The sequence below is a fragment of the Argiope bruennichi genome, chromosome 6 (assembly GCF_947563725.1).
Source record: "Argiope bruennichi chromosome 6, qqArgBrue1.1, whole genome shotgun sequence".
NCBI classification, from domain to species: domain Eukaryota; kingdom Metazoa; phylum Arthropoda; class Arachnida; order Araneae; family Araneidae; genus Argiope; species Argiope bruennichi.
Genome location: NC_079156.1, coordinates 132424599 through 132449990, shown reverse-complemented (window position 1 = coordinate 132449990; position 25392 = coordinate 132424599). Strand labels below are relative to the sequence as shown.

Sequence of the window (25392 nt, the reverse complement as noted above, 5' to 3'; positions counted from 1 at the left end):
TTCAAAACTCAACATGCACATTGGTGACCCGGACGTGATTTGAACACGCAACAGTTTTAATTTAATCTTTATTTTAGTAGCTTTAATTAGTAAATTTTTACAAATTGGAATAGCAAAATGATTAATTGCGGATCCTTTTTAAAAAATTATATCCAGTATATTGTATATAAAAAAAATGTAACCTGAGGTGTAAAAGTAATTGTAAGCAAATTGGTAAAGAAAAAGACATAAATTCAAAATAGCCTATTTGCAAATAGTTGGAAAACACCTCACATGTTCAAGGTATATGTGATTAATATGGCTGAAGTTTGGTATTTAAAGACTAAAAATATTAAAATTCCTGATATTTCTAAACAAAAAGAAGTTTAGTAGATCTGAAATTTATGAAATTCTATCGAAAGGTGAACAATGTGATTGCAAAAAAGCTTGTAGGTTGACCATGACAGACAAGCTAAGCTAATGAAATTGTAAGGACTTTATCATTTCCTATTTCAGGATCTACTGTTCACTGTCTCTTACAGGCAAGCAAATTTCATAAATATCGCAGAATGTGTATAGAAACACTGAAGATGTACCATAGAAATGCATGCTTTCTTTGGATTAAAAAGTGTATACGTTAGACAGATGAATGGTTAAATGTTTCCTTCAATAATAATAAAGAAATACTTAAGCTTTCTTAGAACGAAGTTGCTATGTTGATGACTGAAATGAAAACTTGAATAAAAGTAAACAGAATGGGACGGAATAATAGAAAACAAGATATAGAACCTACAGATATTAAAACAGCCCTTAAATCTTCTTTTCTCGTATATGTCCAAAAATTTTGAATTAGTTTGTGGAAAGTTTTATTTGTGATGATTTTTATTATACAAAATCCTTTAAAAGATTTTTTAAAAATTGGTGATTACAATTGAAAAATTTTAAAAATATATAAAACTTTATGGAAGTATGTTCTAAATGATGTATTTTATTGAAAGAGCAATAATTTTTTTCTGAATCACCAAATATCTTTTATATGGAATGTTAAAATTGATATTTATATTCAACATATAGACAATTTTCTATTATCTAATTTTTCTATTTATTTTAGCTGTCCACCTCATTGGGTAGGACCAGTTTGTGAAATGAAATCAGACAACTGGAATCAGTGCTTGGGCTATTGTCTGCATGGTGGTGTTTGTACTTTACCTCTTAATGGAGTTGGATCTCCCATGTGCACGTATGTTGATTACTTATTGTAAAACATGCAAATTATAACTTCATAAGGCTGTCTTTTTGTAAAATCATATACAAATTTTTATTATAAATTATATGCAAAGTAAACTCTTTAATATTTTTTTACTTATTATTATGCCATTTTGATTCTTTGCTAATTCACTTTTATCAATTTCAGTGTAGGGGGGGGGGGGCATTTGATATTGCATACCTTATTCCTTCCTACTTTTACCCCCACCCAACCCCTCCATCCAGCATACAATAAAATTAACCAAACGGCAAGTTCTTACAACATATGGCTCTCAAAAGTTGAATAAAATGCTCTAATAACTTTTCTTACCCTTTGATTAATTAAAATTTATTTTTAATTTATTTATATATTCTCACTTTATACCATAATAAAAGATTAATAAGATTATGAAATCGCTTTAAAAAGTTTACAAATACGATCAAATTTCAAAATTGAAGTAAATAATTAGTAACATTTGAGCAGAGATTTAATAATACATCATTCCAATATCACATTTTTAGTGTAAACAATGAATTAAAGGAGTTTTCTGTTTTAATTTTGCATCTATATTTTGTTAGGGCTGCAGCAGACATTGTTAATAAGATCAATAGCAAAAAGAGTTATCCCATTAAAAAAACTTAATTTGAATTCAGAGTTTTTTTTTAAATGTAGAATTGTATTTTATAAAAAAAGGTATAAAAAGTGTAAAAACTTACACTGTGTTACTTTTTTTTAATTCATTAACATTTATAATGAAACCAGTAAAATAAATCATCTTAGCTTAAAAATCTTTTTTGAAACCTTTATTGTATTGAATCTGTATAAATGAACCTAAAATAAATATGACTGATGTATCTGTTAACATTTTAATTCTTTTTCAGATGTGCTCGTGGCCGAGCAGGAAAACGATGTGAAATTAGCACTTCTTGTAACAATTATTGCTTCAATTCTGCAACATGCATTCCAGCTGTGAATGATGATGAAAAACCTACATGCCTGTGAGTTTTCTTTTCATTTATTTGTTCACTGCTTGAATCCAGTCTTATACAGTGACTGAATTAGATTTTTAAAAAATTATTTATTTCGATTCCTTTTTTAAGTGTCAATATTCATAAATCTTTATTTATTTTTTATTTTATTTTATTTTTTTATTATTTATATATTAATTTTTGTATTTTTAAAAAAATGTAGTCATCTTCTTGTACTGTTTTGAAAATTTGCTTCTTTCTGTTAATACTTTCCTAATTTAAAGGTGGAAAATTTTATAAATTATGTCTAAAGATTTTGAAATGTGCCTCTCTCTCTCTCTCTTTTTTTGAAAATTTAATTTAATTGCTGTTAATTTTGAACAATTTTCATTGGTGCTTTAGAAGGGAATTTTGATATTCATAATAAAAAGTTGGATAGATAATATTATAATCAATAATATATTATCATCTGTTTTATAGCTGCCCCAAAGGTTTTGTTGGATCCAGATGTGAAACCAGTCAACCTCTTTCTCTGCCAAAATCTGATGAAGAATCATCATTCCCCACTGAAAGTAAGTCATATGATATTTATTACACTATGTCTATCTACTAGTTTCTATCTATGTCTATGTCTGTCTATTAACACTATGTTTACTACTGATGTTTATCGGTTATTTAAAAAAAAAAAAAAAGAAAAGAATTGTCGTGAAAAAAATAAAAAATTGTTTTCAGGAATGTTAAACAGTATGTAGGGACGCACACTTTAACTTTTGGACAGACGATTTCATTTCATATACTTAATATTGCCAAGGTTTTTCATCTTTTGTCTATTTTTGTTGGCTTCACGAGCAGAAATTCTTGGCCAACCTAAGATTCATCATATGTTGAGATCTTGTGCTTGTTAAATATGTCATGAGTCAAACTTCTCCTGCATGTGTGCTGGAGTGGACTTTTTTAATTATCTGTTAGACATGCTCTGACCACAGTTGCAATTGCAAATCTGCACCAAACATAATCTTCGTGCATCTTTGTAATAAAACTCTAGTTTGATTAAAAATAAATATTTTTTAAAAAAATTTTGTGATAAAAATTTTAGAAATTATTTCTAAATTATTTAAGCAATTTAAAAATTATCTTTGCTATTGGAGAAGTAAGTTCATTTTTCATTTGTTTCTGTCTGTATTATATTGTTTTATATTTGCATTTCCTTAATTTTTACAAAATTCATTGATAATTTGTATTAACATCAAATTGCTTATAACTTTAGTTTTAATGAATTATATTGCTTATAATTTTATGAAAATAAGCTAATATATTACCTCTATGATTTCTTTATAAAATATGTTATATACCAGGTGTGTAAATTGAAACGTGATAGACGTTTTATTGTATTGCATGAACAATAACATTGAAGATAACAATCATTTGATAATAATGCAATACAAAATTCTTTACACATACATATTTATCCTTCTGCTTTGTGCCAAATAGAAAATTTATTTTAAATAAAATAATTACTTACTAATAAGCAGGTTTCTTAATTAGAATTTCTCTCATACACTTTATTTTTGTATGCAGATCAAAACATCATGCATTATATTAAAAGCAAATTTTATTCCTATCAACTATTCATTTAAACTTTACTTATAAATTTTGATGAGGACCAAAATTTAACTAATAACTTAAATTGCTAATTTCCTTTACTAAATAATGTTAATTAGAACACATTTGATTTGCTAATTATGATTAGTTGATTTAACACATTAATGACTGACATTTTTGTTTTCAAAAATATTTTGTATCTGATTGCAGATGGTGTTTAATTAAGTGGAAAAATATATTAAAAATATGTGTGATTCAAAATTTTTTTATTTCATTAAAAAATTTAATATCTAAAAAGAAACAGTCTTAAAACAATAAAAAAAAATCTATAAAAAATTTTTAAATATAGAAATTTTTAAAAATGCATAAAATAAAAAAATCTATAAAAAATTTTTAAATATATAAAATTGTAAAAATGCATAAAATAATTTTTATTCATGTGAATGAGCGTTAAAAAAATTGTTTTCTGAATAGAATAATTTTAACATCAAATTTTTTATATTTTTATGTCAAATGTTTTTGTCAAAGACTACCAATTTTTATCATAATGCTTTAAAATACTCTTTTTTATAACTATTTTGTAATTTAATTATTTAATCTTTTAATTTTATATAATTTAGTGAATTTTTGTTTCTGTTAGTTTAATTCTTACTTTCTCTAGAAATATAAATAGTTTATTTGTTTTAGGATTTTTTAACTCTTCTTTTATTTTTATTCTTTTAAAAGAATTCTTCGATTTAAAGATGCATGAATAATTTTTTTAGAATATGATAGTGATTATTTCTACTGGTAATAGAGGAGATTGTGTGCTTATTGATGATCTTATGCTAGATTGTTTCACCTGAAACTACAAAATGTGATTCAAATATATTTTAAAGGACAGAAATGTACCTAGAAATAATTTTTTAGCAGTAATTGGAATTTTAATTTATTTAATATGAGGGTGGGTTTTTTTATTCGTGTGTGTACAACTTTAAAAAACACTGGTTCACAAAAACGATTTTTATTTCTTTTTAAAGTTTAAAGAATTGCCCTTTTAATCATTTCAATTAAGTTTACATAGTATGGTATATTAATGAATGCTGTGTAGTTCATTTTTTTAATGTAGCTAAATCATTTTTGTATAGACATATTGGTAACAAAGATAGCTAAATGCATGTGGAATTTTTTTCCCCTTGCACATCATCAAATTTATTATTTAAATAAATAAATCACAACTGAATTTTTTCCTAGTGATTGCTGCTATTGGTATACCTGTATTGACAGTTTTGTTACTAGGAATTCTTGTCTCATTTGCAATAATTATCTACTGTAGAAGAAAAAGGTATGTACCCTCTTTTCAGTCAACTTAAAAATTCGATTTCTTTATGTTACAATGTTTTGCATGCAATCTAAGTTATTGAATTTACTACTAGAAAAATAGTTAATAATAATATGCTTAAAATTATGTATAAAAAGCGTAATTATGAGGAAATGCCACTAAAATTATCTTAGAGTAACATTATATATAATTTAAATCCTAATTTCCTGGGGGGGGGGGGGTTCTTAAATTAGTCCATATTACTTCATTCTAAATTTTTTTTTTTTTTTTTTCTTTTTTCCGGATCTAAATCTTATTTTTTTTATTTAATTATTTCTAATATATGCTGTATAAAATTACTGAGTTGGAATTTCCCACTTAATGAGTGAAGCAATTAAAATGCTTCATGTCTACAACATTCTTTCAAAGATATTTAAAGTTCCCTTTCTTAAGTAGATATGAATCAAAGAAATCCCTGTTAGAATCTCATAGTAAGGTCAGTAAAGGGGAAAGTTACTGTCTCTTTCCTCTTATGCTCTGATGCAAACAGACATGTTGTGCTTTTTGTCCCCTTGTAAAAATTATGGCTCTTACATTTAAATATATTGTAGCTTCTTCCAAAAGTGTCATCTTTCGGCCACGTATCTACCAAAATTATGTTGCATAAAGTGCACTCCGTGAGAACTACAGAACTGGATGTTTCCACGTCTTTTGCCCAATTTTGAACAATGAACCGCCATATAAGTAGGTCTGGTTCATACTAAATCTATCTGGAACAAACATCCTCTTGTTGGTATGGTGAAAAAGTTTGGAAAGAGAGTTACCAACTCATGTGTCCTCCTCGTCATATAACTACAGTTCAAAATTATTAGGTTTGTCCCAAAATATTGCTTAAAAAAAACAAGACATTTATATAAATAAACTGAAAAATATTTTTAATGTACTTGCAAAAGAAGAATACAGTTGTGGAAAGTTGACTATCGCTGCATTACTCATTATATTGTTATTCATTGAAAACTTTATAATTTATCTTTTTTCAGGGGTCTGCCCTTTATGCATGTCCGTATGCAAGATTCAGCCAATGTCGAAATTAACAATCCCATGTACCTCAAAGAAGATTATGACTATGAAGCTAGTGAAGCTCTCAATGCATCAATATCACAAGAAGTAGATGAAGTTTGTTAATTTTTTTTTATATTTTCTTACACTCATTTCAATTCCTTTTATTCAAAATATATTTTTGATCATTGTATGCTTGGCATTGGTTATGTTTTTATTCATACACTTACTATCACATTTTTTAGAATTTTTGAAAGTGATATTTTTTTTTATAACTGTATTAAATTGAAGTTATAGTAGTTTGATGTTTGTTGTAAAATGTAGTCTATTTAAATTGTTATACTTATAAGTTGTATAATTTAAGATACATACAGAAATTAAGGTTTGGTCGATCAATCTGCATTTCATTCTTTCACAGCATATGATTATAGACATTTCTATCATTAGAAGTGGGAAAAATATGCAATATTATATTTATTGTAACCGTATTATTTTTGCATGACTCATTCTGCATTTCATACTTTTCTCCTTCTGAGTAAATGCAGTCGTCTATCTGAGGTCAACTGATGATTCATCAAATCTATGCTATATTAAGTTATTGAGGGGAAAAAATCTATAAATTAATTAAAATCTTATATTTAGTTTTTAATTTTAGTAAGAATTTCGCTCTGAAACATATGATAATTAAATTAATACTCTGATATTTTATCCTACAAACTTCACATTTGGTCTTTCAATTTAGTTATTCATGATGCATTTTATTGTCCTTTAAATTTTGTTAAATAATAACCAAAATGCCAATATTTGGGGATATAGTGAAGAGTCGTCGTCCCTTGACTAAATTTTATTAAATCTTCCTGTTTACATATAAATTTTAGTTTGAATTATAGTATATGAAATTTAGCGCAGTTAATTGATTGATTGGCTTTTGGTTTATTGACATAAAAACTATTCTATGGCCATACTGCATCAGACATAGAATAAGATTTATATTGTCTAAAAATGAGTTTTAATCAAAAATGATTAAGAATTTTAAACAGTGTTTATGAATTGATCAAGTAATATAAATTCAAAAGATATTTGATGTATAAGTGGAAAAGGAGAATTTAAATTGCAGATTAATGGGAATTTTTAAAATTGAAAAAAGTTTATTGTATGGAATATTATCAGTTAATGTTGAAAAATCAATAGAAGTTATTTGAAAGTGATGTAAGCATGGAGAATTAAAAAACGGACATCTGTAAGAATATGAAAAACAGATAATGGCCAATCGCAGCCAGAATATATGAAAGTAAATACTGGTAATACTGTAAATACTGGTGAGCTAATCTAATATGATCAATATGTAATCTTCTTAAAACAGTGTTGTCCTTTTCAATTTCTTTAAAAAGACCAAAGTTCTCTATAACTGATTTATTTGCTCATAGTTTATTCGATATTTTATGGGTCTGTTGAGCTTGCCAGCTTGAGTAAAGAGTGGCTCTGATATGTTTTTTTATAACAGTGAACATATTTTCATGTGAAGGGATGGAACATATTGACATAATCAGTCACCAGTTTTGCAACTTCTGCAGAACTATTCTCAAATCCATTTATTCCTATACAGCATAGTATCCAACAAAATTGTAAAACTTCGGAAGTCTATAATTAAATTCTAAAATATTAAAAACCAATAGATAACTCAATGATTTCAGTAAGTGTAGTGCTATTGAATCTTTATAATTCCGACATATTTAAACTGAAGGAATATCATTATATCAAAAATAATACATTTTTTTAGAAATTTTTTAGTGATTTCATTTAATTAGATTTTAGAAAAATTATTATGGTATCCAATAAATTCTTTTAAAATAGACTCCCTTAATTTATATATTGGAAACATATATGTAAAATATTTGGTCAATTTTAGAAACTTACTTTGCTGATCTTTTAATTTTAGGCAACAAATTTCACAAATCCTGTGTATGATTCTCTGTACCCAGTGGGTTCTACATCAAGTGAAGAAAAGAAAGGACTTTTACAGGGAGATAGTGTGAATGTTGAATTCCGTGATGGTCGTGGGACTGGATTGTCTCGTGTAGGTCAAGGTTCTGTCAATGAAGGTGACCACCCACTTGCATGAATAAGGGATAAACTATAAAATCTCACCTTCCATCCAATGTGTCTTTGAGGCTACATTTCATTTGAAACTTTTTCCACGCTCCTACCCTGACGAGTGGGACACTTTTATGTTTTAGTACCTGCTTGTTGTTGAGATTTGTTTAATTTTATAGATTCTACTTTTTTCGTGGTTGTTGCCAAATTCTCGTTTGCTCAAGGCTGAAAGAAACCGGAAACAATCTCTCTCCCCTCAACTGTGTTAAGTCTTGTTAGTTAAGTTTATGGATTATTTTTGTTAGTTTGTGTCAATATTATTTGAGCAGAGTTTATATGAGCCATGGATTTGAGAGGAATATATTTTATTAATTGAATCTTCTTAACTTTAGAACAATTGATTTTATATTGAATATGTATAGTGTGAATTTCTTTTTTTTTTTTAATTTCATAGGATTTTTTCCCTCCTTCACATGAAGCTTATGATGTGTTTTATTGATCTTTCATTAAAAATTTTCGTTTTCTTTTATGAGCATTTGCTGTTTTTAATGAAATATTTTTAGGATCAATTTCATATGAATTTAATTAAGTTTTCAGTTGATAAATCCTACCATATTTAAAAAATAGATTCTCTTCTTGTTAGAAATGTATCCTATATTGTTTCCGGTGGGGGGCTATTAATTTAGTTTAATTGAGCTTATGTGTGTTCTCAGAATAACTGATATGAAATCTTGGAAATTTCTTCTTAATTTTTTAAAGTATCTTATGAACTTCATGTGTAGGAAATAAAGTTGTTTTTATTCATAATATAATATTTTCCATTAATGTAAAAAAGATTTTTGAGGACTGAATCTCAACTGTCTAAGTTAGAAGAAATTGACGGACACCACTGAGTGTTTTCTAAACTGTGGATATATATTGTGTGAGATACTACTGTTTTTAACTTTTTTAAAAACTTATGTTTCTGCCAAATATTTATTTGTTGCGGTTGTGAGCCATATTTTGTACAAAATAGGCAGCTTAATTCTTTTTATCATTATTATTGCTTTTCTTATATATTTAATATGTTCCTCTTAATATTGCCAATGACAATTAATCAGCTGTTTTTTGTGTGTTCTCTTTAGCTTGTTTGCAGAAAGAAATGGTTTTTTAACTTACAGCATTTCTCAAACTTTATAATTTTTGTTGTGTTGATTCAAAACCAAAATATATAACTTTTAATATCTTGCAATGTATTTTAATCTGTATGGCGTGTTACATGCCTAATGCATTCATTGTGAGATAAACTCTTATCAGTTGTATGTTAAAACAAACCAGTTTAAAATAGCTCTTTCTTAAAAAAAATAATACTAATAATAATCCATGATTCCTTAATATATTTACTAATTTAATACAAAATTTGAACTCTCCCATCATTATTGAAAAGAAAATGTTCAATCTTCTGGCTTCTCAGAACTAATTAAAATATTTTTTAAAAAAAAAACTAGTTTAATCAAGGGCCCTCTTATTTTTAATCTTACTAAGTTCTTTTGCCATATACGTTTTGAATATTTTAGATGATTTTTAATAAAATATATTAAATAATAAATATATTTAATAAAATATATTATTTATCATATATTAAGGGGAGCCATCATCTCTCTCTCTCTTATCCTGTGTAATTCTGGTGTGGTGTGGAAGTTTGGAGAGAGGGATGCAAAGTTAGGTGTCGTCATCTGACCTTGGTTCAAAATTATGAGATCCTTTCCAAAATTTCCCCAATGTTGCTTTAGAACGGGACGTTAATGTAACTAAACTGAATTATCCTGTACAGTTAAAAGGCATTAAAGTTTAAATAATTTCAAAGCAATGTTCGCTTTCCTGATAATTGCCATATTTTCTTAATAATGCAACTTGCGAGAACATGAGATATCTCTTAAGAACTTATGTATTGTTGCACATTTGTGTAGGTAATAAAATCTATAAAAAATCACATTGCTATTAAAAAAAAATAATAGCTGTTTTTTGCTCGCTTGAGAAAAGACATTCACTTTGAAATGTTTTTCATCATTAAGTTTGAGAAATGCTGACAAAGCGGATAAAAATTCAATGCCATTTAATATATGTCGTGTGGCAGTTTCTGTCATTGCATTTCAGTGATGCTATTTTAAGAGAAAGTGTAATTTTATCACTGCATTTTGATAACCGAGCCAGAAACTGTGCTGCATGTTTGATGTCTAAGTGCCAAATTGTACACAAATACTTGCGTTGTCTGTATCAGTAGGGTCTTGTAGATTTGTAAGCATTCGGAGGACCTATCTGAAAGAATTTAAGTAGTATTTTTTGATGTGAATACAAGAATGGAAACAATCTCATATATACAATATAAAACCTGTAAAATATTACTTTATATTCTAGATTTGAATTGTTTATAATTTAGAACAAATTGATGGTATTCTCATGTTTCTATGTGCTGCATGCAAAAAAAAAAAAAAAGTTTTTATTAGTTTTGGTTGTGATGGATAGATGTTTCCTAGAAAAATATTTTTTAGAAAAGAATCATTTTTGTATTTTTTAAATGTTTGAAAAAAGTATCTAATATTTACTTTTTAGGTTTGAATGTTTATTTCATCTTATCATTGTTATCTTTTTAATGTGTGATGTATTCTGTTACAACTAACAATGTAATTATAAGCAACTGTTTTGATTCCTATTGCTTGTTTTTAATGAATGGAAGTGGTTTTTAACAATTTCAGATTAGAAACTAAAATTTTATTTTTAAGAATGAATTTGTTTTAAGGGAACTTTAGTTCTGAGTGTATTTTGATCTGAAACATGGACTAGTCTTTTCAGGGTACTAAGGATGCTAAATCAAATGTGAGTGATTGAGATTGATTTTTTCTTTGGTAACTAATCAGCAAAAATTCCATGTCAATATGGTTTTTAAGATATTGCATGAAACATGTTCTCCTTGAGAGCTTATTTGATTTTATTGTTATTTTTTTATATATCTCAAATTTCAATGTGTTTATTTCACCTGCTTGTGTTTTATATGTTGAATTTAAAATTTTTGAAAAGGAAAATTTAAAATCAGCAATTGTGTAAATAATTACTGATTCTAATTTTTTTATGAGTAAAATTACTTAATTTTTTTTTTTCATTCTGTTTGTTTCTCGGTGCTTTATTTATATATATATTTGTATATGTTAACAACATCTCATCTTATGATTTTTTTTATTTTGTTGATGTTTAAATTAACCTGCTAAATTTCTAAGATTTGCTTTGAAATATGGAAATTCTTCACCAAATGGACTCTACTTATGATTCGCTGTAATGTGTCCACTACAATTTATTTGTTTTGAATTAATTCTAATAGACATTAAAAATTTGGAATTATTTGAAAATTATTAAAAATTAAATTTAATGAGGCTTTAAAGCCCTATTAAATTTTTACTATTCCGTAACATCTAATAAGTGCTTTGGAAAAAAAGTGCTCCTCACAAACCATATTGCCATTTTTTTATTGTTATTTGTTTTTGCTTTGATTGATTAATACTTGAAAATTAATGAAATTTCTTTATTTTTGTTAATTATATATATATATATGTATGTGTGTGTCCTCAATAAGGTAAATTAAAATTTGCTTGACTGCTGAATTGGACTATTGAAAACTAATATTTTATTATTACGATGCAGAAAAAATACTTAATACTTTCTATACATATTTTTAAAAAACAAACAAACTTATTAAATGTTGAATAATGCATATGTAATATACACAAAAAAAAAATCAGAAGCCTTTAAAACAGAAGGGAAATTTGGAATCTACTTAATTTTGCATGCAGCTTATCATATTGTGCAGTCCATATACATGAATAGTAGGTCTTGTTCTGTTTCACAAAGCATATTTACTGATGCTTGTGTTGTAAATGTGTACCCATATGTGATTGGTTGTATATAGATGATTTCTTTATATGTTATTATTTTTGTGACCTGCAGCTATTCCTAGTCTTCCACCTGATTAGTTGCTCTTCCTTTTGGATGACTACCTGTTGATTACCACATTAAATGTAAATAATACTATATGTTGAAAATAATTATTATACTAGCGATTCTTAACCAATATATGACGGATGTAAAAATTACATTATAACTTCTTGTTGGATTAAGCTCTTTATATCTCAATTTTTGTAATACCATAATGAATTTCTGTTTTTATTGGGGTTTTCTTTTTAATTTCCATATTCAGATTTAATTCTCGTATTTTCAGAATAGTTGTATCTATTAAATATCTTGTATATGGGCTGGCAAAATAACAATCAAATCATGCAATAATCATCAAATAATAATCATGTAATATCTTTATAAGTAATTTTCTTGATGAAAGTTTTTTTAATTATTTTTGATTCTCAACTTTTATCTCTGATTAACTAGTTTGTTCTGCAATAATAATAATAAAAAATATCCAAGTTGAAAATTTGTAACATTGTTAATTTTAACCAAATTAATTTCTATTTGACATGTTTGTTTTATTTTTCTTCTTTCTAAATATAACTCATCTGTCAAAAATTTTGGTATTCATTTGTTTCTTTTTTTTTTAATACATTAAATGGACTAAATTTCTCAATGTATTCTTTTGGAAATAATAATCATATGTTGGATCAAGAAATCGCTCTGTTAGATCTTTTTTATAAAGGGCATTTAAGAAGAATTCTGATTATATTTGAATGTTTGTTATTTTAGTGTGTAACATTTTGCAAATAAGATTTAATTTAGAGTATTTATAATAATCATAATTTAAGTTAATTAAGAGTCATGAAATTTCATGAAAATGCAAATTTTTCATAGAAGTATTATAATACAGTATTAACTGCATGATATCAAGAATAATAATCAGTCTTCCTTCAGTCCTAATGCAAATAAATCAGTCTTCCTTCACCTAAGCAATAATCTTGAATACTTGTTTTAAAATGTAATGCCAGAAACAAAAGAAAATGTAAAGGTTTCACTTGATATGAAAAATAACCTAAATTTTCAATGTATGTTAAGAATCGCTAGTCTCTTGGATTCAGTACATTTTTACGTCATTGTACTTCATTGAGTACTTCCATTTTTAATACATCCTTTCCAAGTACATTTTACTATAAATGAATAACAAATTTTCAATATCCTCTCCAATGCTCATGATTACCATGGTTGATGTTTTCCCTGTGCCATAGCTGTTCAATTGTTGATATAAGGTGTCTTCTTTTCATGAAAACTTACTGCAACCAGGTGTAATTTCTCTTCTTGGGTCACAGGGTAATTCATGCAGAAATAAGTTGGTTTGATTTACTTTTTCCTGAGACTTGATTTGTACTCAAATGTTGATTAAAATGTTGTATATTCTGTGTGTAGAAAAAAAATTGCATTAGTTGTGAACACATGTACATTATGAAAAGCATTTGTCAGTGATATATAAAGATCTGTTCTGCTTGTCATTGGTGTGTATTCTTTTCTAGCCTATTCATACAAAAATGTGTCATTTGTATTATGATATATAGCAGAGGACCATGCTTTAATAGCCTAAAAATTTTTATAAATTTGTCGGGAAAAAAGTACCTGAATATTTGACCAGCGTGTTTTAAGAGAAGAAGAAAAAAAATTCCTAGAAATATAAACATCATTATGTTTCAAAAAATGGAGAATATATATTTCTATTGTTTTTCTAGAATTGGACGTGTTGTTTCGAAAATTCTCTGCTTGTGTGGACTTAGTACACGTTCTTTTTTATCAGTATTACTTCAAAATACTGTGAAATACGATATAATATGGTACATAGGAATATCAATCAAATTTAGCTAATTCTAAAAGATTTTTACGTAAAAGAACCATATTTATAATTTATACTGTTTAAATTTACTGATCCCAGGTGACACAGTCTGTTGCAAAATATTGTGTTATATCATATGATATTAATCAATATTCCACAATATTGAGAATATTCAACAATGTCATACAATATTGTACAGTATTTGGATGCTACTAGGGGCGACCTTATTAGCACAAAATACCCAATAGCATTATTACATTATTATCACTAGATTTCCCGGTATTCAGACATCTGACTAACATTGTGGCGAAATCCTTCAACGTCTTGAGTTAACTGGGAACAAGATCACAGATTCAATTTTTAGTATCGTTGTTTCTTATTCATTTTTTTTTAAATCGTACGAACATTTTTGTCGGTATCAAAAAGGTGCGTACAAATAAAAACTCTCGGGAATGTTTTCTTCTCGACTTTCTCCTATACTTACAGAATCTAGCACCTTCCTTTCAGTTCTCCTTCTGTCCTGCTCTGCATCTCCTGAACGCATAGGCAGAAATGGTATGATGTCTTCAAACCCAGAAAAGTCATGGTAGTCTTCAAAAGCTAAAATTCTTATCAGTTCTCTTTTTAGCCTCCTCTACATCTCCTGAAAGCATAGGCAGGAATGGTATGATATCTTTAAACCCGTAAAAGTTATGGCAATCTTCAAAAGCTAAAATTCTTATCAGTTCTCTTTCTAGCCTCCTCTGTGTCTTGTGAACGCATAGATAGGAAGAGTATATCTTCAAACCCTCAAAAGTCATGGCAATTCTAAAACGCCAAAATTCTTATTAGTTCTCTTTCTGGCCTTCTCTGCGTATCTTGAACGCATAGGTATGAATGGTGTGATATCTTTAAACTCGCGAAAGTCATGACTTTCCTCAAAAGCTGGAATTCTTATCGGTTCTTCTAGCCTCCTCTCCACCTCGTGAGCGCATTGACGGGAATAGCGTGATATCTTCAAACTCTCAAAAGTCTTAGCAGTTCTTAAATGCCAGAGTTTTTTTTTTTTTTTTTTTTCAGATTCTTTTTTTATTCCATTTTCCATCCAATGAACATATTGGGGAAAATGGTGTGATTTCTTCAAACCGTTAAAGTCATGGTAGTCTTCAAAAGCCAGAATGTACCTCACCCCCGACCTTCGCATAGGGATGGAGTTTAAGCGATTCGTGCTTCATAATATATTGCAGAAAACTAAGTAAGCATACTTGACACCTTCCATTTCACCCTCTGGATTATATGACTATAATCTATAATTTTGGCCACAAAATCGCACACTAAATTTTATTCATTTGAGTCGTTGGGGCTTTGAAATAGTCTCTTCGGAAATACGCGAATATGCAGATTAATAAAGTCATCCTTTTGATACATTCTATTCACACAATTCTGAGGACAAAAGCATAGGACATGTTTCAATCATACAGCTCTTTGCGCTTTTGAGTTAACGTGTTCACATGCATGTGGATAAACAATCTTCTCTTCGGTGGAGTTCATCCGGAATGTAAAACTTCAGCGGAATTCCCAGCCAAAACCATTGTCCTGATCCCGTCAAATTTTATTTATGTTTGAAAGCTTGTAACTCTCAGATTATAAGATCAGTAGTCGTCAGCTCTCTCAACTATCGTCCATTTTTTAGAGTTATCTTAAAATAAAACAACATTATGGCAAACACCAGCCACAATAACCTGACTGATTTTACCAATTTTATTCGTGCATAGCTGACCAACCAGAACGCTCTATGTTTATTGTGCAAGTTTAATTTAAAATTGTACTTTCATTTGAGAAAATAAGACATAATTCATCAATAAACCGGTTTACATCTTTAAATTAATCTATACAAACAGTAAAATGAAGTCTAATGAAAGCGTCTGTATGTTGAAACCCGAAAAACTCGAGAAATACTTAACTAATTTTGGAGATATTTGTACCAATTTGTAGGGCATTTATTGGGGAAAGTTTTAGTATATTGAAGTCAGATCAAAATAAAAAAAAAAGGAATTTTATAATTGCGATTTTAATTATTTCCTACTACAAATTGCGCATGCGTAAAGCAGCAGTATATGTGCTTTGCACTTATCCGCGCTTGAGCGGAAATCTCAAAATTTGCATGTGCAAATAGCAAGAGTTGTGGTATTCATATGCGGTACATTTCTTTGTTTACGTTTGATTTTAAACAGCAATTGAAATCTCATTATCACCAATTCCTTAGTCACCATACGTTCCAAGTGCGATGGAGATAAACACTCTCCGACATAAAAATTACAACAAAGGATTAGCACAAGGTAGTATCCTCTGGCCAATATTATGGGCAATTTTTATGTCGGATTTTTTTTAAACTCTTGAAAATGAAGTGGATTGTTTGATTTTTGCGGACGACATATTTATTTTTGGCTCGCACCAGTCTATTGAACTTATTACTAAGAAATTACAAAAAAAACAATGGAAAACGTACATCAATGGTATGTATTGGAAACTTTCAGTTAATGCAGAGAAAAGTTACATAGCCGATCTTTCAAACAAAATTAATTTTACCCACCCAAATATCTCACTAGCAGGAACGAACATCCAATGGAAAAACTCCTTGGAATTCCTTTTTCAAAAAGTAATCAAAACGGAACGATCTTCAATAAAATTAAAAATAAAGCTTTAAAAAAATCAATGCATTAAAGGATTTTGCATATAAACATTATGGCCCAAGAATAAGAGATTTAATCACAATCACAGATAATAGCATTTGCAGCTTATTTTTTTACGCCAGTCAAATTATCAACAAATTTCAAGAAACTCACATGAAAGCATGTAATATTCAGACCAAAGCACTTCGCATTGCACTGGTGTTCCCCAGGACACCAAATAAAGCTCTCCTTTACATCTCCAATCAGGAAATTCTCAGTGAAAAAATCAATCGTTTATCCTTACAATTTCTCATTAAGCAGATTTCTGTCAGCTCCTTCTCCGCCATCTACAAATTAGATTTAGAACATTTCAATCTTGCTCTTATTGAACAGGACAAAAAATTTTTGGATAAAATGTTTCCTGATCTAAACATTAATTGGAATCGCATTATTTCTGATCAACAATTTTTACAACTTCCAAGAGAAAATTGCAGTATTATTATTTCAAAATACCCTTTTCAAAACAAATCTCACCCACACTCAGTTATTAATGGCAGTTTTCAAGGAACGCTACAAAAGGACTTCAAACAATGTTTCCTAATCGCAACTAATGCATCGAAATCGTAAAACTTAACTTCAATCGCCGGCATTTCGAATCTGTCTCAAGTTGCTTTTCAAGCCCACAACATCAACTCAATTTTTACAGCTGAAGCTCTTGCAATTTGCCAGGCTGTTAACTATCTTACCGTTCCTGAGAAACCTTTACTTCTTTCAGATAGTCTTTCAGTTCTTACAACACTTCAAAAATTTTCTTATAATCCCAATCCATCATTCACAAAATTGTGGAAAAATCTCAGATTAATCAACATATTAATTTTCTATGGATCCCAGGGCATTCGACAATTTTATGGGATGAAAAAGCGGACTTGATCGCAAAATCAGTAACAGAAAACAGTTCAGCATTGAATGGATCGCATCGGAAGACATCACCTCACGCATCAAACAAATCTCAAATAGAAAGACAGCTATAGACAGAGCAACTGTTATGAAATTCTTGGGGAAATCCCAGACATAAAAAATATTGCTAAATGGACAAGCAATAGAAGAGAAGACATCATGGGCGCTAGAATTTCTACCAAAACACTCATTACACCGGACCTTCTACATCATTTTAACCTGTCGAATCAACCAAATTGCGAAACATGCCACTCTTTGAATAATTTGGATCATATCTTACTGCATTGCCGAAAATACTCAAGCATCAGACGTTGCCTCTGGTCGAAGTTGGGCCTCAACTTTCTTTCAACCTGTAATTTAAACAACTCACAAGCAAAGCTTTTGCAGATAAACTGTCTCTCCATATTTTCCTTCAACACTTGAAATTTTTTGACATTTATTAATTGGAGATATTGTTGAACGCTGGGATGACAGCCTTTGTTGCTAAAAATCCCTTAATCCTTCAATCAACCAATTAAAATCTCATTATCCCCAAAAGAAGGAAATTCACCCTTTGCCGGAGCACATTAAATGCTAAAACGCTTCGTTTTTGCACGATAGTGAAAATGTAGAGGAAAGAAACGTTAGGTTAGCGAATATCAGAGAAAGAATGTCCACACTTTCTTCAAAGGAGGGTCTTCTGCTGAGTGAAGTAATCATCTCTCTTTAAATCGAACTGCAATTGAATTACAGAGACAGAATGAATCTCGCCTGTCTGCTGACAGAGAAAGACATTTAAATTTGAGACACAGGAGAAGAAGTGAAAGAACAAACGTTCCTGAAATTTGGACCGAAAAGGGGTACTCCGCTCTGAATTTCGATCCATGTGTGGATTATAGAAATGATGCCTCGGTTTCAATAGGAACCTGTCCATATTGTCCAGCTTTAGGAACACCTTTGATATACAGTCATTTTCGCCAAAAAATAATTTATCGCCAAATATTAGCGAAATGGCCGAATGTGGCGAAAAGGCAGCAATAGGGTAACGGTAGCAAAAGTGACACCGAAAAAGTGCCATCCTCTCGAGGTGCAAAATGATTGAATATAAAAGCTTAGACCAGCTTTAAAATGGAAAGATGAATCAAAAGGCAGAATGAGTCTCGTCTGCCTGCTGACAGAGAAAGACATTTAAATTGAGGAGAAGAAGTGAAAGAACAAATGTTCTTTCACTTGGTCCGAAAGGATATTTGGTCCGAAAAGGAGTACACTGCTCTGAATTTCGATCCATGTGTGGATTATAGAAATGATGCCTCGGTTTCAATAGGAACAATGTCTATATTCTGTCCATATTATTCAGCTTTAGGAACAGCTTTGATATACAATCATTTTCGCCAAAATATAATTTATCGGCTAGTTTTATCGAAATGGCCGAATGTGGCGAGAACGGCAGCAATAGGGTAACGGTAGCAAAAGTGACATCGAAAAATTGCCAACTTAGCAAGGCGCAAAATGATTGTATATCAAAGCTCAGTCCAGCTTTAAAATGGAAAGATGAATTAAAAGGCATTTGTTGTTTACAAGGGAAAACTGAAACCATTTTAACAGTCTAAATATGGAACAGCATTGATATACAGTCATTTTCCCCAAAAAAGTTTATCGCCAAATTTAGCGAAATGCCCGAATGTGGCGCGAACGGCATCAATAGCATTTCCAATCTAAAGGTTCCGATGAACACTGCAGCAAATAAACGGAAATATAGAAAAAAAAGTCAATAAATGCCGTAAAATCAAATGCATGCAAAAAAATTTAATCGAAAATAATGAAAGTAAGCAGAAGAAGTATGTGCATCAGGAAAAAATCAAGGGAAATAGACAGAAAGATCGGAATACAGTAGCATACGTAACATAAAAAAAATGGCCACCATGTAACCCCAAACAAAGTGCCACCGAAAAATTGCCTACCTCGCAAGGCGCCAAATGACTGTATATCAAAGCTTAGCCCGGAATATTTCTAAATATTTGCTATAAAAATTGTTTTGTAGTTATTTTTGATGATTTCTAAATATCTTTTTGATCCCACATGACATTCCCATGTGATATCGGGTGGAGGCTAGACTTAAGTCTAAAGCTAATTTTTACTCTTAGATATGCCACGGGCAACGCTGTGCGGGTACGGCTAGTACTATTAATATAATGGGTGAACAGTTGGTTACCGTAGACGACTGGTTAAATATAAAAATAGATAATAATCCGGAAGTATTTCAGTAGCATAAATATTAAAAAGAAATTATTTTTTAAAAAAAACTAAAATAAAATAAAATAACTTGAATTAAAAAGGAAATTGACGGGAAAATAATTTTGCCCCTCGTTTAATCATACTAACCCATACAACAATACAGAAATGAGATTTATCCCATATTATATTTAATTTTATCTTTTATACATTTTAAATAATTAGCAAAATGTAGAAGCGGCCCCCACCTACAACCATTGGTCTGATTTCGCCAACTTTTGTTTTATATGAAAGCCTATGACCGCTAAATATATCAAGGGTTACCTGTCCTCCGCCACTTTCCATTTTCAAAAGAAGTTTCAAAAACTTTCCCACACTGTACATTCTCTATGGCGAAAAATGCAGATAAAATTCCCTAACTCCTGTAACAGTTTCGAAATGTTTTATTTCGTATGAAATCTTTTGATCTCTAAATACGACTCAATGATTGTCCGCCCTTCATCACCAGTCATTTCGAGAGAAGTTTCATCCACCCCATGGAATAAATGACTCATTTTTATTCCGTTAACATCATAATCTGTAGTTCATTTTTATTTCTTATACAACCTCAATGGCTTCTGGATATTATCGGTGTTATCTCACCCTTTTTTCAAGAGAAGTCTCAGAAATGCTATCTTAATTATGAATTTTTTTAAAGGGAATAAAATTTTACATTCTTCCCCTGCCCCAACAGATGTTCTGAATTCTACATTTTTACTTCATATCAAAGTTCATGTCATCTAGCTCACCTGTCCACCCGCCCAAAATTTTTAAGAGAAATCTCAAAATTATTTCTTACCTTTCTATTTCGTAGAGAATAAAAATATAATTTATAGAGTTTTAAAAAGTCGTAAATTTATAAATTATCCTTTAACAATAAATCTAATAAGAGCTTCTATGATAGAAAGATAGTTTTTTTCCTTTACCCGAAATATGTTTTATTTGAAATTGGGCAGGTTAGAATGCGTCCTATTCATTGTAATCTAATGAAATTTAATACAACCTTATTTACAAACATTATTCATCTGTTAAACAGATTTATATTTTTTCTGCGGAATAGTATAATCTTTAGAGGCTATTTATCATGTAAAATATCATATATTGTTCAGATTTTCAAGTGACATGGCATTCATTGTTTTTTTTAATCTTATCATTAGCACATTTAAATGAAAATAAGTTCATTGTAATTATTAAACCTATATTCATTTATTATGCTAATTTTGAGATGATTTTATTCAGAATTTTCTGAGCTTACCGATTTATAGTCATGAAATTAAAAACTATCGCATCACAACATGTATTTAATTTGCCATTTAAAGCAAATACTGTATACCCTAAATTTTCTATAAGATATTAAATTTTACTTGCGAAAAAATCCCCTTTATTTATAACTGAATTTTCGGCAATTTTCACCGTCGAGAACTTTGATCCAGTTTCTTTAAAGTTCATTGAATTCTCAATGCAGCAATAGAATTTTTAAAAATTACGTTTGTTAAACTTAGCATTAACTTTCAAACCGGATCAAAGTTCTACTTTAAGCACAGCGGCAAAAACTTCGGGTTTATCCAACAGAACTGTTCTCTAGTAGCTCAAAAATACTGTACAATATTGTTTGGCGTTAATTAATATTCGCTATATTGTATAGTACTGGGAAATATTGATTAATATCATATAATATCGCATAATATTGTACAATATTGTGCAACAGGCTGTTCCACTTAGGTTAAGCAGAAAGATGCCGGAATTAATTGCCATAACATTCTAGCCTAATATCAAGCAAAATAGTCTTTACCATTATAACCATGAATGAAGCAATTTTTAACTTATCCAGACAAAGCCCTCCTTTGGTGCTCAGTACAGTATTTTAAACTGCTGGATCATAATTTTAACATTCAATTTTGTTGAATTCCTAGACACATTGGTATCCTTGGGAACGATTAAGCTGATGCTGCCGCAAAAACAGCTAGCTCAAATGAAGAAACATTTGTTCCGTTTCAAGACTTAGATCAAATTTTAAGACAATGTTCGCTCCATATATGGCAATATACCTGTGACTTACAACTTAATACGAGGACTTGCGCCAGAAAATAATAAATTGTATTCCATCCAGCAGTCTATTTTTGGTTTTAAGGCTGACTCTCTCAGTCGTAGATTGAGAGTCAAGTTAACATGACTTCGCACAGGTCATACTTATTTTACTCACAAGCATTTACTTTATTCGGATACAGCTCCAATTAGTTCAAGATGTAGTACCATAATTTCTGTCCGGAAAATCATGTGTGAATGCCCTAAGTTCCATTTTCTAAGAATAAAATATTTCGGAAGAGATTATCAAAATTTGAAAGATATAATTGGCAACCTTTATCGTTTTAATGTGTTTTCATTTTTACTTGACATCAATTTCATGCATACTATTTAATTTCTATTTTTACTCTGTTATTTTAACTTTGCATCTCTTTACTGTTTTTAATTAGTATTTTTTTTTTTTTTTTTTTTTTTTTTTGTATTTTAAGTTAACAAAGTTTGGTACAGCTTGGCCAATATTGGCCCTTGCGCAAGAAAAAAAAATTGATGACTCGATCAATCCTCCGAATAACAGTAATGTCATTTCACAGCTTCAGTTCTATTAATATTATTTCTTGATTCGTGAAGCGATCTTCAATGCTTCCCATTCAAATGGTAAATTCTTCGAACAGTCTACAGTTGTATGTTTTTGAAAAATATTTTCAAAAAATATGCTATCACAATACTACTATTGTTATTTGCAATAGTTTTTTGCAGTATTATTTTGCAAATTATATTGCAAAAGTTATTTGCAATAGTTTTTTTTAATCAGTGGGAGTGATCTCCCCAGAACATTTTTGCCCTCTAATAAAGACTATCGCAGAGTACATCTTGCATGGCATTGGCGTATAATAGTTGCGAAATATTTACCTTTGGCTTGAATTTCTCATTTTTACTTAAGCTATCACCTGATCGTTGACTATTTTTTTGGCGATTACATCCTGGCATGCGGTTATTAAGATCTGAAAATACAATTTTTGTTTCAGCCTCGTTTTTCCCAACCTGTTGAAGCAAAAATTAGACACAAAGTTACTCTTATAATAATAAAATTCCATGCCATTTTAATATATTTAAGTCATTGCGTGTTTGAGCTATTTTGTGTACATATTTCTGAAATTACAGTCCGACAAAAAGTCAATCCCTTGCTGGATTCAACTCAAAATTTGATAGGGTGTCTACACTATAAAGGCTAAATATGAATACTGTATTTCATTTTGTAGTTATCGTGTCAACTTGTATTCGAACATTTGGAGAATAGACTGCTCTGAACGGATTTTGCTAAAAATTTGATACAGACCAACAATTAGTTATAAAAACTTTATACCAAATTTCATCCGTCTAGCTCAAAGCATTTTTGAGTTATCTTTGTTACAGACACACAAAAAATATCCAAAAATATGTTTTTCGAACTCAGGGAGGTCGAATTTATTACAATACTTTCTCTATACTACGTATAGGAAAAAGTAAAAACTTATGTTCATGTAGAAAGCATTGACTCAATCTAGTTAACTAAGTTTACAATACTGAACACAGTACTGAGCTGCAACTGCAAGGAAACAATTCGCATATAATGAATATAGCTTTCTTTATCAAAATTCATACAGAAAGATTCGATTAATAAACAATTTTTATCTGTAATTACATAATATTATTGAAATTCTCAATTTTTTTTTTAAAAAAAGGAACCAAATTTGAAAAAGATGGCAGGAAGAACCCAAGATATTGTGCGATATCTCTTCGATGTTGTTTATGCCGAACAGTATTATAAAATGCTGTAGATTGTTATACTAAAAAGAGTCATTCTATAATCCTTGAATGAAACATTAATGGCTGAAAAAAATTTGATTATGAATTCTTAACATAATTGCTTAAATTACCAGAAATAATAAACTTATGGAAACTCTATCATACAAACATCTTCTAGATTATAACATAATTTGGAAAAGAATCCTCAAAAATATTTATTTCGTTACTCGCTGTGCCTGCATAGCAAGTTATTGCTTCTTAAGCTTGTAAGCAAATACTACATCATTCTAAGAGGATTTAATTTGATACAGATTTTTGCAAAGCTTGCAAAAATATTAGCAACCTTTGGCGATAAGTTGATTTGCCAGGATATACAGTTGCTAACATTTTTAATTAAATATTATATGCAACTATATTTTAGAGGATTTCTCAACAAAATATTTTTAAACTTCCAATTTTAATGAAAATTTGTATTATTTTAGAAGCTGTATGCCTTTCTCTTCATTGTTCTTTGTTTCTATCAATTTTTCAATCAAACTACCAAATTTTCTATCAATATCTTTATAAATCATATTTTACTCCTCATAAAACTGAAGCAATTAAAAATTAGCGTTTTCTAAACATTTATCGCCAATACTTGATTCTGAAGCTCAGTCTTAATTGTAAATATAATAAATTTCAAAATTTTTACTAAAAGCATACTTAAAACTAAAGCCTACAAAATATGTAAAAATAAGTTGAATCTTCATATTTTGATCATCAGCAACGAAAAAAAAAAAAAAAAAAGGTTGAAATATTATTAGAAATAATGAAAATGATTAGAATTTCATTTCAACAATGAAATATATTATAACATACACTTAAAATATCTTTTTAAATTGATTAAAAATAGAAAAATACATATTGTAAAAAACTAATATATCATTGAAAATATAATTTTTTGAATTTTAAGACAATGTGAAAATTATTTTGTATTATAATATTTTCAGAAGTGTTCGTGAAAAAACGTTAACATTTTAATTAATTTTTAATTAATTAAGACTTTGATTAAAGTCTAAAAATATCGTTCCGAGATGCCCATTCCCACCTTTTAAAATATATGTGAGTGAACTTTGACACCTCTAGATTCAAACGATTGTCTTTCAATGAACCACATTTTCTCCTTTATTATTAATAGAGGCAGAGATAATCACGAGCACCTCAAGTATTTTGTGGAATTCTAGTCAAGTAGACATCAGATTATCTATTATTAGCGTTCTAGAAATCTAAAAGTTTTTATTGACTTTAATCTATCTTTTATAGAAATCCTATAAAATTTATTGTCCATTAATATTATTGTTCCTTAATATTGCCATAATATTCCTTAAGATTTCATGCAGCATTTCAGAATATCGAAAAACATTCTTGAGAAATCGTACAATATCTTGGGCAATTAAGGATAGAGCATTAGTTTTGGATATTCGACTGTTGATAAATAAACAAATGAAACAAAACTCATTCGTATACGAATTTTATATATATGTATACTGCCATACTCATAATCAAGGCCGTCTTAAAAATGGTTTTAGCGTAAAGTAATTAGGAAGCTCATTAGAACCGCCATTACTAATTCGAATGCTTATAAGCGAATGAAATTAAGAACTGTAATGAAAAATTAATGTTATATATAACTCAATAATATTCAA

At 29.1% G+C, this 25392-nt stretch overlaps 1 protein-coding gene across 5 annotated transcripts in view; it reads left to right on the top strand.

The window, feature by feature from the left end:
- Positions 1-13707, top strand: part of LOC129972445 (low-density lipoprotein receptor-related protein 1-like) — a 199773-nt gene extending 186066 nt beyond the window's left edge. For 4 of the 5 annotated variants that reach the window (XM_056086584.1, XM_056086586.1, XM_056086587.1 and 1 more), the window contains 6 exons: positions 1091-1219; positions 2107-2223; positions 2674-2765; positions 5029-5119; positions 6136-6271; positions 8094-13707. In XM_056086584.1, coding sequence (XP_055942559.1) covers positions 1091-1219; positions 2107-2223; positions 2674-2765; positions 5029-5119; positions 6136-6271; positions 8094-8276 — 748 coding nt within the window. In that variant the 3' untranslated portion in view covers positions 8277-13707. The remainder of the gene's footprint in view (positions 1-1090; positions 1220-2106; positions 2224-2673; positions 2766-5028; positions 5120-6135; positions 6272-8093) is intronic. The other variant, XM_056086585.1, reaches the window with a different exon arrangement.
- The last annotated feature ends 11685 nt before the right edge of the window (positions 13708-25392 follow it).